At 37.8% G+C, this 15,301-nt stretch overlaps 1 protein-coding gene across 1 annotated transcript in view; it reads left to right on the forward strand.

Annotated features, from left to right (window-relative positions):
• Positions 1-15,301, forward strand: part of Macrod2 (mono-ADP ribosylhydrolase 2) — a 1,925,774-nt gene that overhangs the window by 1,124,081 nt on the left and 786,392 nt on the right. The window contains exon 6 of the mRNA XM_051144748.1: positions 2,328-2,449. Coding sequence (XP_051000705.1) covers positions 2,328-2,449 — 122 coding nt within the window. The remainder of the gene's footprint in view (positions 1-2,327; positions 2,450-15,301) is intronic.

A 15,301-nucleotide genomic window follows, 5' to 3' on the forward strand; every position in this document is an offset into this window, starting at 1 on the left:
GGATCGATGTCTTGATATTAGGGAAGCTTGTTTATAGGCTGTTTCTTCTCAGACTTTTCAGTGAAACGGAGAACTGCAGAAACACATGGAACCATTTTTCAAAAGCCCCATTTTACTTATACAAACATTAATGGCTAAAAGAAAGCACGGGAAGCGGTTTTGTTTTGTCACCACCACCCGTTCCCACAGGTTCCTCCCCACCATGGTTCTACCCACTAAGACCTTTATTACATTGGAAGAAGTTGGCACAGCTTTCATAGCCTCATGGAAGAGGCGCTTCTCCATCGTCTCTGTTCACGAACAAGGAGAGCCTGGATGTGTCTCGCTGTTCCTTTGGGAAGGTGTGACCAGTGAAACCAGGCCTCAACTTGTTCAGTAAGAACGAGAATGCCAAAGTGGCTCTACAACCTGGCCAAAAGCTTAGGAATATCACAGCTGGGCACAAGGAAGTAACCACAAGAGACAAAACAAAAGCAGGGTCCTGTTCCCCTGTAGTCTAGCATCCACTAAAAACGGTAGCTAATGTAGCATATGCACATGAAAGTTTATTACATAGGATACAAAGCTCCTATTTTCTGAACATATGTAGTTTGTGGTATTTTTATTGCAAAATAATGATATAATTGTATGCTTTGTGCATCACCTCATTTCGCTATATTCTCTGTCTCTATGCCGGGGCCATTACCACTACAATGAGAACCAGGCCCACCTGTGAAATAACATCTGCGTGAACTCAGGGGTGCAGATTTTCTGCCTGCTTTGATCATACCTCATCATCTTTAATATTGTCTGGCAAGAGTTTAAATATTGTTTTAGAATTAATCATTGAAATCCACGCTTGGAAGGCCTTCCTCAAATATCATATAATAGTCTCAGTATTTAGTAAGGGAGCAGCAAAGCTTTTCCCCCAGTCATGTTGGTTTATGGGTCTCAATTCAAATTTTACGTGCAATCTTAGCTGTGCCATATTCCTGTTTTACAGAGCATTCTTATTCTTATCCTTGTTAAAACTAAGTGGTACTGATTAGCCAAAGTAAATAACTCCATTTCACTATAATAGTCTGGTAATACAGACCAAAATTTATCTCTTTGATCAAACTTGATTAGTTCTTGTAACTTATGTCAGCGAAATGTCATAATTATTCAGTTAACATATAAAACCAGGAAGCAAAATTTACAAAGTATTTCAAGTAATTTGGATCCAAATTTGATTTCTTCTAATCTTTTTTTTTTTTTTTTTTTACTGCGAAATGAGGATGAGCCTAATCTTATTCTGTAGCACCCCTAAATTTAAAAACTTACAAGTGTGAGAACTGGAGCTGTAAATCAAGTGGTAGCACATGTGCTTAGGATGCACAACAAGGCTCTGGGGCCAACCCCAGCACTTCGCAAAAGAGTTTATGTGTGCGTAAAAATGGGGAAAAATAGCAGAGTGTTTGAGGTTTATATGCGAAAGTCAAAATAATCAAATTTTTGTTTTAAATACATTTGGAGGTTGAAAAGTACAGATTGCTATTACTCAGTGAGAGTTTTAATATATTAAAAATAAGGTATGAGTCAGGCACGGTGGCACATGCCTTTAATTTCAGCACTCGGGGAAACAGAGACAGGCTGACCACTGTGAGTTCGAGGCCAGCCTGGTCTACAAAGTGAGTCCAGGATGGCCAGGGCTACACGGAGAGACCCTGTCTCGGAAAGAAACAAAACCAAACAAACCAAACAAACAAAACCCCATAGGAAGCATCAGGTAATGGGTGTACATACTGGTATTCCTAGCACTGCTGATGTTTGTGAAGACTGAATACTTTAAAACTCTTAGTAGTAATTTGAAATTTTTCGTGTTAGGATTGTGATTGCAATAAAATTCTCTCGGTGATGTTTTAAGAACCTCTTTATATCCTATGATGTCTTATTCACAAGGAAAGCTGTGTCTAGCACAGCCTCTTCCTTCCCCTGTCAACTCGGATGCTCATTTTGCAGGCAATTATTTCTCGCTTTATGTCCCACCAAGGATTTGTCTTCTGCCAGGGTACCAATTATGCACATCTTATACAATAATCTGTCACACTTGGGCCTGACCAGTGCCCTTGGAAGAGTTCAATGGTAGTAAAATTCTTTTCTCTGGTGTCACCTTCCTGGGAAGGTGGCCTGCTTTAAGAAGCTATGGTCCCTGGAATCTTTTACAATGGAGCATTTATGTCATCTGTATTTCTTAGCTTGCCTGTCTCCAGGCCCGAAAACTAATATGTAAAATAAATAAAGTGCCAGTTGTGTGAAAAGTAAATAGCATTTCACTTACCCTCTTCTCTTTTCTTTTGCATTTACAGATGTCATCCATACTGTAGGACCCATAGCCAGAGGTCACATTAATGGTTCCCACAAGGAAGACCTTGCTAATTGCTATCAATCATCTTTGAAGCTGGTGAAAGAACATAACCTCCGATCAGTTGTAAGTACCTCAGAGGTTTCTCCGATCAGTTGTTAAGTACCTCAGAGGTTTCTCTGACCAGTTGTAAGTACCTCAGAGGTTTCTCCGACCAGTTGTAAGTACCTCAGAGGTTTCTCCGATTAGTTGTAAGTACCTCAGAGGTTTCTCCGACCAGTTGTAAGTACCTCAGAGGTTTCTGTTGTTGTCTTTTGAAGGGAGTGCTTGTTTGCCTTTTGTTTTTGTTTGCTTGTTACATGCCTTCTAAGGCTTTAGGCACGAAAACAGCCAGTGCTGACCTCATCCTAATATGGGACACTTCTTTCACATTGGCAGTGTGTGAACATGGTTATTGCGTCAGAGTAAGCCGAAGTCCTTGCATCTGTCTATGTGTGCCTGTATCTGCATAAGTCTCTTCAGATTCAGTTCACATTCAGAAGCTTACTCCATGCATTTTCCCTGAACACTGTTATTCTTTCGGGCTCGTTTTCCTCCCCATAACCTGATAACCTGTAGTTAAGGCTGTCACACCCTTGTCTATCAAGTTAGACAGAGGAAATTCAGAAAACATGCATCTCATCTCTTTTCTTAACATTGTTCAGAGAGAAAGCTGGCTTTAGAAGTATGTATCTATTTTTCTTTTTCTCAGCATTCCCTGACTTAATTAGATCTCAATTATACCAGAAAAACAAAACTCTGAGAATTATACATTATAAATGCCCAACACTTAGTTAATTTGCCCTAGAATAAGTTAATTTGGCTACGATCTTTGATGTTTCTAAGTCCATAGAGATTAAACCTTGCTGAAAGTGTAGGGTGGGCAAAAGTTAAACTTTTTGAGATCTGATCGGGTTAACTAGACCTCAACATTGCTTGGGAATTCACACAAGTGGTGGTTGTACAGTTTGCAAGAACTTAAATGGAACATGCATTTGGAAAGCCACAGGTGATTAGCATGGCTGTAATTATACAGTCTTTTTTTTTTTTTTCATTGTACTATGGTAAGTTTGCTTGCTATCAGGAGATATTTCACAAGCCAATTATACCTTATAATATTTGCATAATATCGACATACATGTATTTATTTATCTATATAATTTATGTAACCTTTTGATTTAAAAAAAGTTTGTTTGTAAATTAATCAGTACCTAAAGCCTCATAATTTGTGTGTGTGAGTGTGTGTGATGTGCATACAGTTTTCTGCATCCAGGAGTGTGATGTGTGGGCCATAGATCAACAGTAGGGTGTCTTCCTCTTATTTTTTGAAAGCAATTCTCTTACTCAGATTGGCTAACTGGGATCTTCCTCCCCAGTATTACAGTTAAAGTCAGTTCTGGTTTGCTTTCAGCTGCTGTGGTAAGATATTCTAAACAAAAACTCCTTAGTAGAGAAAGAGGGGTTTGGACCTATGAATGCAGCATCAATGGAAGCCAGGGCACAAACTCAAGCAGGAAGTTGAAAGCAGAAACCGTAGAGGACCACTGCTTTCTGGTTCACTCATAGGCTTTTGCTTAGCTAGCTTTCTCCTATAGCCCCAGGACTACGCAGTCATGCTATGTACAGCAGACTGCCTTCCTATTACAAATAGCAATAAAGACAGTCCCCGGCAGAAATGCTCATGGGCCAATCTGGTCTTACAATCCCGCAACTGAGACACCCATCTTAGCTGACTCTAGGCTGTGTCAAGTTCACAGATGAGTAACTAGGACACAGACCCACATGGCTACTTGGCTTTTTACAGGGATGGTATCTAGGGGTCTAATCTCAGGTCTTCATGGTCTCACACAAACACTTTACCCACTGAGCTGTTTCTACAGCCCCAAGACTCTGTTCTTAGAGAAAGCTGAAATGCAAAGAGAGTAGAGAAATGTAGGAAGCCAGTGGTTAATTTGATCTCTATAGGAAATTCAAAGCAGATGTGCACTTGGCAATAAGAAAAAAAATGTCAATATGACTAGTTGATTTTTACAAGCAAGGGACTGAAGTGCCTATAAAATGGATATCCATATAAGCTTACATCTTGGAATGTACAGATTCTAATATCTGAAAAGAAAGAGCTAGTAAATTTATTGGTATTCCTAATGATAATGTTTTTTAAAAGGAAACAACAATAAGACACCCATTTCAACAGCTCAGAAGCAGCATTCATCGTTTTAACAGAGGAGATGAATGAGCCTTCAGTACGATCACCTTAAATCAATATGTGTAAGAAATGCACTAAGAATCACCTGCTACGCTAGTTAGTTTCCATCCAGCTCTTAGAACTGTTCAAGCATTGCTCTAGTCTGGTCATCTTGAGATTGGAATTGGATCTACCTTCATGTTTTTTGGTGATGATGATGATGATGATGATGATGATGATGATGATGATGATGACTGTGAAGTATTAACAACATAAAAGCAAATATTATGAATAAAACTTGAATACAATTAGGTCAATGCTGCATTAAATGTATATGAATATTGGCAAATAAGAATAAAGATGGGAAATCTTTGAATCTGTTGAATCTGAAGTGAAATGTTCAGCTAAATTAATGACTGTTCTTGCATGGGAGGTGCCACAAAGCATGTGCTCTTTACTTTATAATGGAACCTTCTTTTCTCTCTGTAACCTCCCTCCCTCCCTTCCTCCCTCCTTCCATTCCTCCTTCCATCCTTCCCTTCTTTCCCTTTTCCTTTCTTTTTCTTCTGGAAAGAGAAAACAGGGCAGCTCATGTTCTGGACTACCATTAAGTGAATCCTTACACCAAAGTCGTCAAATTGTGATTATATGCAGGGGAATGGAAGATGTGTGGGCAGGTGAATGTGGCCGGTTGTATGTTTGTAACATGATATAATGTAGATTTACCACAATATATGGGTCAACACTGATGTTAGACAGAGCATAGTTATTAAGATAGAAACTAAATTTATCTTGAAGATCTCTAGTTACCAGAGAAGTCCTTGATTGGTCCCTTTAACAGCTTCATGAATTTTTACATAGATATCAGTAGCAATTCAATGGTTCCTTACATCTGGAAAGAGGCTACAGGATTGGGACATCATCTGTCTGTGGCTATATGCTTTTGAGAGTCTTCCATTATTTTGGTGTCAAATAACTGTTTATTTTTGGAGGATAATTAGATGATGATAAAAACTGCTGAGCAGCTGAAACTGGGAAAGAAAGGCAACTTCAAGATAATTTGAAGCAATCCCTCTAATAAACTGTTGAATGTAGTAATGACAAGTTTACCTTACATCATAGTTGTTTGAAATAGAGACAATCATTAAACAATACAAAGAGTGATGTCACAGCACCAGACAAGCACCTAGAAGTCAGGTAGTGATTTAGAACATTGGTTGTATTAGTGCATGAAATGTTCACTATAAAAAGATATTCTAAAAAATTCAGAAAATTCTTATTCCTTCCTCTCTTCTATCTATTCTTTGAGGTGGCTTTTTCTAACTGTATACCCCATGTGTGTTTTATACACTAAAAGTGAAACATAGTAAGACTAATGATCTATCTGACACTGTATTTTCTGTCTGTAAATGTTTATCTAATATAGTCTCATCAATGACGTAGAATAGTTAAATTTAAGCTTAAAAAACTATTTTCCTGATCGTAGGAAGGTGAGTTTTAAATGAAGATTTAAAGCTGGTCAGTGGTTCACATATCCTTGATCTAATTTGTACAATATCTGTTTCTTCAACTTAACTCCAATATAGTTTCGTTACATTTCTCAAAGTTTAGACCTACCTTGTGCAAAATTCATACAAAAATTGATTTCTTGACAAATTTGAGATCATTGATTCCAATATAGATAAAAATCTATAAAGAACATAATTATAATTTAAAATGATAAGACACTTGAAACAGACATAATGATTAAAGAGAACTACAAAGGCTTTAGGTTTTGTTCTGCTTTGTTTTGTTGTCCTGTAAACACTGGAAAAAGACAGAGGCAGATGAAAGAAAATTACAGGTCTTGATAATAACATTAATGTATATCTCATGCAACCTGGGACAGCTATAGACAGCCCAGTAGAATCCATTTACCTGAATTGCTTTGAATTTTGAAGCAATACTGTATCCTGAGAATTTTAAATATTTATATATTTATATTATGTATTTATTTTGACTCTGTCTTGCATAAAGCATACATGTGCAGATTGGTATCAACCTAAGAAGTCTTCAGAGGAAGATTCTCAAGATTAAGTTTCTTTAGGAATACGTTATGCCATGGTAAGCACATGAGCATCCTTAAGGAGGTCAAGATATGGAAAATTAAACAATACACTTATAGACAGTTATCTTGGTACCAGAATATTAATGCCAAAGTGGTGGCAGCCCACAGTTAAGCAGAGGTGGCTGCTGAGTAGTATTTGCCTAAAGCTGTGATTGCTCCACCTGATTGATTTTAGTAGTCTTATGTGATAGTCACTGTCAGGCATTCACACACAAGAACCCTGACTTCATAACCTCAGGGGCTTCTCTCATTCTTTATCGGTGTAGACAGACATGACTCAGACATGGCACTAGCAGCTTTCATGGTGTGTTGGTTTCTTGGTGAACCCTCAAGTGTGAGTGAGTGTTGGTGTCAACAGCTAGGAGGAAGCATTCAAATTCATATTGGACAAAGGATGGTAAATAAAAGACAGTTGTCTCAGCAGTCTCCAGTTGCTAAGATCAGAAATGGAATAGGTATCGACTTAAATATCATGGTGCCCTTGCTAATTTTTTTGTGCACACAAGCACTTTATAAACTTTCTAAATGTTTCTCAGCTGGTACTTCAGTGTCACCCTGAAGTCTTCTGTAGCCGACTTCCCATTGGGCTCTCTCTTAGGAGCCTGAACTTCGCTGCCCTGTAAGCATCTCTATTTTCACTTCTTAGCATCAACTAAAAGGCAAAGTTTTCACCGATACTATGTACTCACAACAGTTCTTTTTTCTTTTTGGAGACAGGGTTTTTCTGTGTAGCCTTGGCTCTCCTGGACTCGCTTTGTAGACCAGGCTGGCCTTAAACTCACAGCAATCCACCTGCCGCTTCCTCCTTCACAAAAACTCTTATGATGAAATGTCATGAACCCAGTTTACATTTGTTGAGTGATAACATACAAAAAAATATAGATGCTCTGATAGAGAGTTTATGGTAATTCAAATATAAGATAGATTTTACTTAGACTAAGATTATTTTCCTAGGAAGTAAAGTTAATAATTGATATATGGTTTAGTGGTTTATGTAGTTATGGGCAGACTGCAAAATGGTTGTTTACTATAACTGTGTATATTACTGTAGTTTTTATAAGTATTATTCTAGATAATGTTTTTTTGTTTGTTTGTTTTTTGTTTTGTTTTGTTTTGTTTTTGGTTTTTCGAGACAGGATTTCTCTGTGTAGTCTTGGCTGTCCTGGACTCACTTTGTAGACCAGGCTGGCCTCGAACTCACAGCGATCCGCCTGCCTCTGCCTCCCAAGTGCTGGGATTAAAGGCGTGCGCCACCACGCCCGGCCTTAGATAATGTGTTAGATGAGAATATTGTAATATATTTTTACCATTAAGAGCCACTCGGTGCCAATAGAGATCACTCAAAAGCATAGAATGTTCCTGCCATGAGTCATAGATCTTGAGATAGGTAACAGCTTTTAATGAGAAAGAAGGCAGCCCCGCACTTCGAGTGCTACCTCTAGGCATGGCAGTAATAAGTGATTTTGGAATTCTGCCTTGCTCTCACTCTAGTGTAGGTTTTCATTTTAAGGCGTAGCCAAGTGAATCTTATTTTCTTAGACAAGTTCTCTTCTGAGAGGGTTGCCATGGCAATGAGTTCTCAGCCAGAAATTCTTAAATGTTGGTTTTATTTCATTATCTGAGTTTCTATTACAGGGCACATCAATCAATGCAGTCCCCTCTTGAAGGAGACTTGCCATCTTAAGAAGCTGGCCCTTTAATTCATTACCTGATGTTCGTATTTCCCAGCCAGATCTTCATTTCAAAGAACCCATTTTGTCGAGCCACCTGTTAGATCTTCTTTCTCACTCGCTTTTGAGGTAGCACCTCGGCTTGTTTTTCCACCGTCTTCATTTATGAAGAGCGATACCGTCCCGTGTCTTTCCTAGTAGCACCTCTTACTGCAGGGTGATTAATGACACTATTAATAAATAAAAAGGACAAAATCCTTTTTTCGTTTGTGCTTCACCTTGCGGTTTACAATAGCATGCCGCTGTAGATCACCTCATCTGTGTTTCCAGTTCTCGAGCCGGCTGCCTGTGTTTCTTCGGTTTAGCCAAAGTGGGGGAATAAGACTGAATGAAGACTCTCCCTTTCTCTGTTTTTCTTACTCATTGCCTTTACAGGATTCTTTCATTTGGTGTAAAGTAAAGATGCAGTTATTGATAATAAGCTCATTGAGTTATTATCATTTGCAAGGGAAGTGCCCAAGCATAGGCAGTGGGGTGGGGAGGAGTAAAAACATGCAATAATTAAAAGAAATGTATACATTATCCCTAAAAACAGATAATGATCCACCCAATCCTGCATTTTCATATACTTCACAACTTTTCTTCTGGTGGTCATACAAGGGTGATTGTTTATATTACTGGGAAGCAATTGGTCACTTAATTGGAATAAAGAGTAATACAGATAGTTAATATTTATGAACTCTTGATTCGTGCCAGGATTTCCATGTCAGCCAGTCCTTAAACCTGTCGTGAATGATAAAGCGTACAGAGATAAATTGCAGAAGGAGTGAATGGTACGAGCATAATGTTCATGTGTGAAATTCTCAAGAAATAATTAAGAAAAGGAGAGAGTAGTTTCTTCCATCTTATAGACGAACTGGAAGAACAGTAAGGGAATTCCTCCCAAATCTTACTCAAGGACAAAAATGTAGCTGGGATTGAAGATGAGGAAGCTGTCTCAATCCTGTGGCTTAGGCACCATTCTGGCTCTTTGATTGTCTTTGGTGGGTTTATTTGTATTTTGTTGTTGCTTATGGAATTCATTTTGTTTTATTTTATTTGTTTGTCTTATATTAAAGTAGTACTGATTTCTATGAAGTAATTTGTAGAGCAGTTCTTGACAATGACAACTACAAGTTGTCCCTAGCTTTTGTGGGCAGAGTAGAAGGTATAACTTGTGCACTGGCCATGAGCATTACATTCTGGCACCTACTCCACACAGTGCTTTCATGATTTGCTAACATTCACCCATATTAGTTACTTTACATGTGGCTGTGACAAAACCCTGACATGAAACAAGGTAAGGAAGGGTCAATTTTGGCTGATAGTTTGAGGTGAGCATTTACTGTGATAGAGAAATTCTGGCAGCAGGATGCTTAGGCAGCTAGCTACATCCAGTCCCAGAAGTGAGCCCATAAATGATTCTGCCCATATTTAGAGTGGTTCTTTTCACCCAAGTTAATCTAATCAAGAACATTTCTCATAGACACGCCCAAAGATTTGTTTTCATGGTGTTTCTAAGTCCTTCCAAGTTGACGATTAAGATTGACTATCACATCATAGAAGCAAAAATATAAACAGCAAGGTACACCAAGACAAAAGTCCTTTATTTTTGTAACTCTCAATACAGAGTGAATTGCCATAGAAGTTAAGCAGGGGGGCTTAACCATAGCTTGCTTAGGTTTTCACAATTGCCAGAAAAAAAATTTCACCTTCCTAATGTCTGTCCACCTGTAGCAGTCATCAGCAGTGCAGTGTGCTGCCCCTGTTGGAGTCTAGCTTTGTAGACGCTTCTCATAGTGGCACTGCATGAGGAAGCATTCTTACATGTTTTATTGTATTACATGCAAAAAAAAAACATAACTTTATGATCTTCATTTCCTTTAATACCTTTCACAATACATTTATGATTCACACTGCCCATCAGTTGACGCTTGAAAATTATATGTTGTCTTAGTTTGAATTCTGTTCTTGAAGCCAATTCTAAGGCCACCATGCATGCGTGAGCACTTTCCTGCGGAAGCCTGAACAAGAGAGAGCAGGAGAGGGAGCTAAAAGGAAGGGGCAGCATTATCCTGCAACTGTGTTGTACAGGGGAAGCTCAGTCCTGCTGTTGCTGGCAGGCACTGGACAAAGAAGGCCAGGGCAGATATGTTGGGGTGTTGTCCCTTTCTGCCTCAGGCATGGTAGTTTTAATATTTATAACTATAATTTCAGCAGAACAAATGGGATTCACAAAATGTTTTCTATACGAATTCAAAGGTGGTTCTGGTAAAATTGTGAACCATTGGCTTTAGTTGAGCTTTGCTGTGGATAGGACTAAACTATATTTAATATACTAAGCCTAAAAGCAATTTACTTAGAGATTTTTTATTCTCAAGCTAAGGCATCTAAGTTCTATTTGCCTTCAGGTGAACCATAGTGTAATGTAGATGTGGGAAGGGTAGCAGTTAATGTCCATATATCCTATGGCATGAATGACCTTACAAATGTACAGATGATACTTTATGGCAAAGAAAAAATAGTATCACAATATTATGTCAACTCACTTGAGTTTTAAAAAAATTTTTTATCTCTTCACTAAACATTGATTCATAATTCAAAGTGCAAAAGAAGTTACCCCACCAAGTTTGGATATTGGTAAATCTTTATTTAGCTAGAAGGCACAATTAGAAGCAATCTATTTGATCGATGGGTTTTCTAGTTTCCTTTATGTTGCCATGATGAGCACCAAGACTCAAAGCAATGTAGAAAAATAATTTTTTAAATATTTAAATAAATATGTATTTATTTATTTGTTTATACTGCCACATCATGACCTATCATTGAGGCAAATCAGGGCAGGAGCTAAATCAGAAACCACGAAGGAGTGCTGCTTACTGGCTAATTCTTGGCTAGCATTCTTGTACGACGAAGGTCCACCTGCCTAGGGATTATGCCACAACACAGTGGGCTGGTCCCTCCCACAACTATCACCAATCAAGACAATCTCTCACCATCATGGCAACAGACCAATCTAACCTTAACAACTGCTCAGTTCCCTCTCCCCAGACGACTTTAAATTGTCTTAGGTTTACAACTGACATGGGACAGGATAGTAGGTTACCTTCATTTTATTAATTCTTCTCATTTATAAATTCTCTTCTTCTTTTGTCTTATATTTGGATATTTTGTAAATTGTCTTACATTTCAATGAAGTCCACATTGAATTATGAGCACCCCTTTATGTGAGAGTATCTGAAACTCTGTTTCATCTCATCTATACTTACAAAGCTGTGCTAGTTAATTGTATATTCTGTGGTATTTGTTTCCGAGCAAAGACCAATAAAGCAGTATTTAAAAATAATAAAAACATACAGAACATTTGAATTTGGTTAGATTCATCAATGTAATTGTTTTTTAGTTCTTTCATCAAAGTAGAAAACAATCATAGGAAAAAACTAGTGGTTTCTGCAACAATGTCTTCCAGACAAAATATTGGCCCACACACTGTCAAAGAGACACTATTTCCGTGAAATTTGTATAGACACAGTAAACAGGGCTGCAATGCAAGCTTTTGTTCTGAGGGCTTTATTTTCTCCCAACCTGAACAGCAGTTATTAGATCACTGTATCACAAGGAAAAAGTCAATTCAAAACACGGACTGCTGAGTCCCAAGCCTGCCATTACATTTGAACAACTGAGCCTTTCTGGCATATATCTCGAGGGTTAATAGTTTAGAGCAAAAGCAATGGCTTTAAATTGTGCATTTTCCCTCACAAATGTTCAGATTTATTTGAGGAGGAAAGCAATTTCAATGTATGGATTTTAAGCCATTTGTAAACTGTTGATCTGGGAGACCAAGGTAGCAAAATAAATAAAACCAATAAAAAACATTTAAAATAAAAATAAATCTCTCACTGACAAGAAAATGTTCTCTCTCTCTCTCTCTCTCTCTCTCTCTCTCTCTCTCTCTCTCTCTCTCTCTCTCTCTCTTTCTCTTTCTCTCTCTCTCGGCTTATTTATATACAATTCATTCCCATTGCAAAAAGAGTTTTATTTTCTAATAAGTAATGTGTTACAAAGTGGTTTCAACCACAACTTAGCTTTATTTGTTCTGTATTTAGACAAATATGCAAAACTTTAAAATCTATACAGAGAAAAACTGGCTTTTTGTGGTGTCTCATGGAAGTGGCTTTGTATCATACTTATGATTATGGGCTAAGTTCATTTTAACTTGCATAAGCAGAATGCTTTAATGCTGTCTCACCATCTTTTGTGAACCAAGGTACTGGGCTTCTTTTTCTTCAAATATACTATCGGGGTAATCATCCCAGGCAGTGTATGAAATAATAACCAGGAGTCATATATTTGATTGAGTCAAAGGAGAAAAAGGCAGATGAAGGAGTCGGCTTTAGGTTAGCTGACAAATGAGTAGAAAGGCCACCTGTCTCACTTGTAACACATTACCAAGTCTTGTGCCTCTGCCACCTCAACCTTCTTTTATACATATGGTGATGGATAAGGGATCATGGTGGATGGCTAGGGCCTGAAACAACAGCCAGCACATGGTTTTTTATAGAGACGCAGGGATCACTGAGCCTAATGAGCACCTCTTCAGTTAGCTGGTGAATGTCCACATTATGGTGCTACTAGGTCAAACGAGACCACGATGTCTATCTCCACCAGGAGTCTCATTTAGGGCGATACTAATGCTACCCTATGGATGACAGCCGTATTGAAGTTTGACTTAAGTCTCACTTTGTAATGAGGTAAGCCCTTATGTGCTATTATCTCACTGGTTAGTCTTGCATCACTGTGAAAAAGTTAAAGGGATCAATTCTTTATGTTGGCCCATGGTTTCAGAGGCATCAGTCAAGGACCAGTGCACTTGTGCATTCTGGCAACCTGGAAGTGGCAGAACAAAAAAGAATACTGAGAAGAACTAATCACTCTGACTAGGCCCTACCTCCTATCTTTTCCTTCCTTGGAATAATAATTATGTCCTGTTATAGATCCATCAAGAGATTAACCTATTCTTAAGCAGGTCCCCTTGTGATCTGATTGCCTCTGTAGACGCTATCACAGACATCCTTAGGTGTTTCTCAGTCCAGTAAAGTTGACAACTAAGAATAAATGCCACAATGATTTTTATTATATAACCAATCTTAGATATTTTAAGCTTAATTTCACTTGCACATACTCTTGAATCATGCATGCTTATGTATCTCCTCTGATGTGTTGGGTAAACTATAAACAAAACTTATAACGTATTTTGTTAATACTCCTCTCTTTCTTGCAGGGGAGATTTTGATATACTTTATAATATATCATAACACTTTTTGTATAAGATAGATAGTATGGCAAATCTCAGGAAATGGCTACTAGTTAGTGATAAGCCATTGCTATCAATTTTTATCCCCTCAAACACCCATAGTGAGCTCCATAACCTTCAAAAACGATGGTACTGAGGGGTGGAATGTGGACCTTCCACTTGTAAGCAGGTTGAGGTAAGTGGTGAGAGGAGAGTCCTGATGCTATGACTAGTGCCTATGTGAGAAGAGAGCTCAGTTTGATAACCAGAACCCACAGTAAAAGGAAATAACTGGTGCCTGAATATTTTCCGCTCACCTATACATACACCACAGCATGTCATCTGACACATACTTATACACAAATAATGAACAAAATATGTTTTAAAGCTAGGTTATTCAACAAGTATCTATTGACTGCTGTGTTCCAGTCACTGTTCAAAATATTTAGGTTGTTATCTACCCTGTAGATCTTGCAATATACTGGCAGCGATTTTTATTATTCCTAAATGATTTCATATATTTCCAGATGCTATGACTCCCAGTGTTATTACATTTTGGGGAAATTATCTCATCATCTTCTTGAATCTTTGGGGAGATAAAAAAAATAAAGGGATGAATAACGATTCAGTAAATGTCAGCTTTATGGAGTGGTGATGATGTAACTTTTAAAGTTTTGTGATTTTTGCCTACTGTGGAAAGATAAGGTCTCGTATTAAAATGTCAACAATAGCAAAAGACCTGAACAGGTGACGTGTTCGAATGCTTAAAACTGAGCCATTTCTCATCTGGTCCATGCTTCTTCCAAGAAACCGAGCTGCAGTTTTTTCTTCCATTAACAAAACAGTAGCTTTTGTCCTCAGGAAGGCTTTGCATACAAAGGGAAAAAAACTTATTTGTAGTCCAGAAATCCAGGACAAACCCTGACATGGTCAAGATTCAGATCACCAGAAATGACTTATGCCCCTGTCACGAATACTTTGCTGAGACTGATTAGGAAGCATTACACATTGCCTTGCTATTGTCATCTTGGAAAAACAAAGGAACAAAGAGCCGATACAATCATCAGTATAAACATTCAGTCAAAGCTGGAGATGGTAGGACACAACTGTAATCTCAGCACTTGGGAGGCTGAAGGAGGAAGTTTTGGAAGGCAGGTGGAAGGAAGGAAGGCAAGATTAGGCAAATTCAATAGGGAAGAACAGTCAGTAAAACATCTGATTCATCAATACTGTCATCTTTGAGATCATTAAGACCCAGAAGAAATAGGGAAAAAATATTAAAACTATTCTATTTTTCAAACGTTAAGCTAGTCTTGCATTCTTTTATGAGGAGAATCCCATTTAGTTTTGCTGTATAGTTCTTTAAATTTATTGTTGGATTCCTTCTGTTAACAACGTATTGAACTGAACAAGATGAATTGGTGCGTAGTTTTAGAGTAGTACCATTGGTTCTGTTTATATCACAAAAGAGTTGAGAAATATCTCTTAAGATAGTTTGTGAAATGTTGATATCCATAAAATATTTGGAAGTATATTTAAGACTTTTAAGATATTACTGAGATACATCTACTTATATTATTTTTTGATATCTTACATATTACCAAGGAGTAATAAATTGTACCACATTAGTGAAAATGAGAAAGTT

This window comes from Acomys russatus, chromosome 4 (assembly GCF_903995435.1).
Source record: "Acomys russatus chromosome 4, mAcoRus1.1, whole genome shotgun sequence".
NCBI lineage: Eukaryota > Metazoa > Chordata > Mammalia > Rodentia > Muridae > Acomys > Acomys russatus.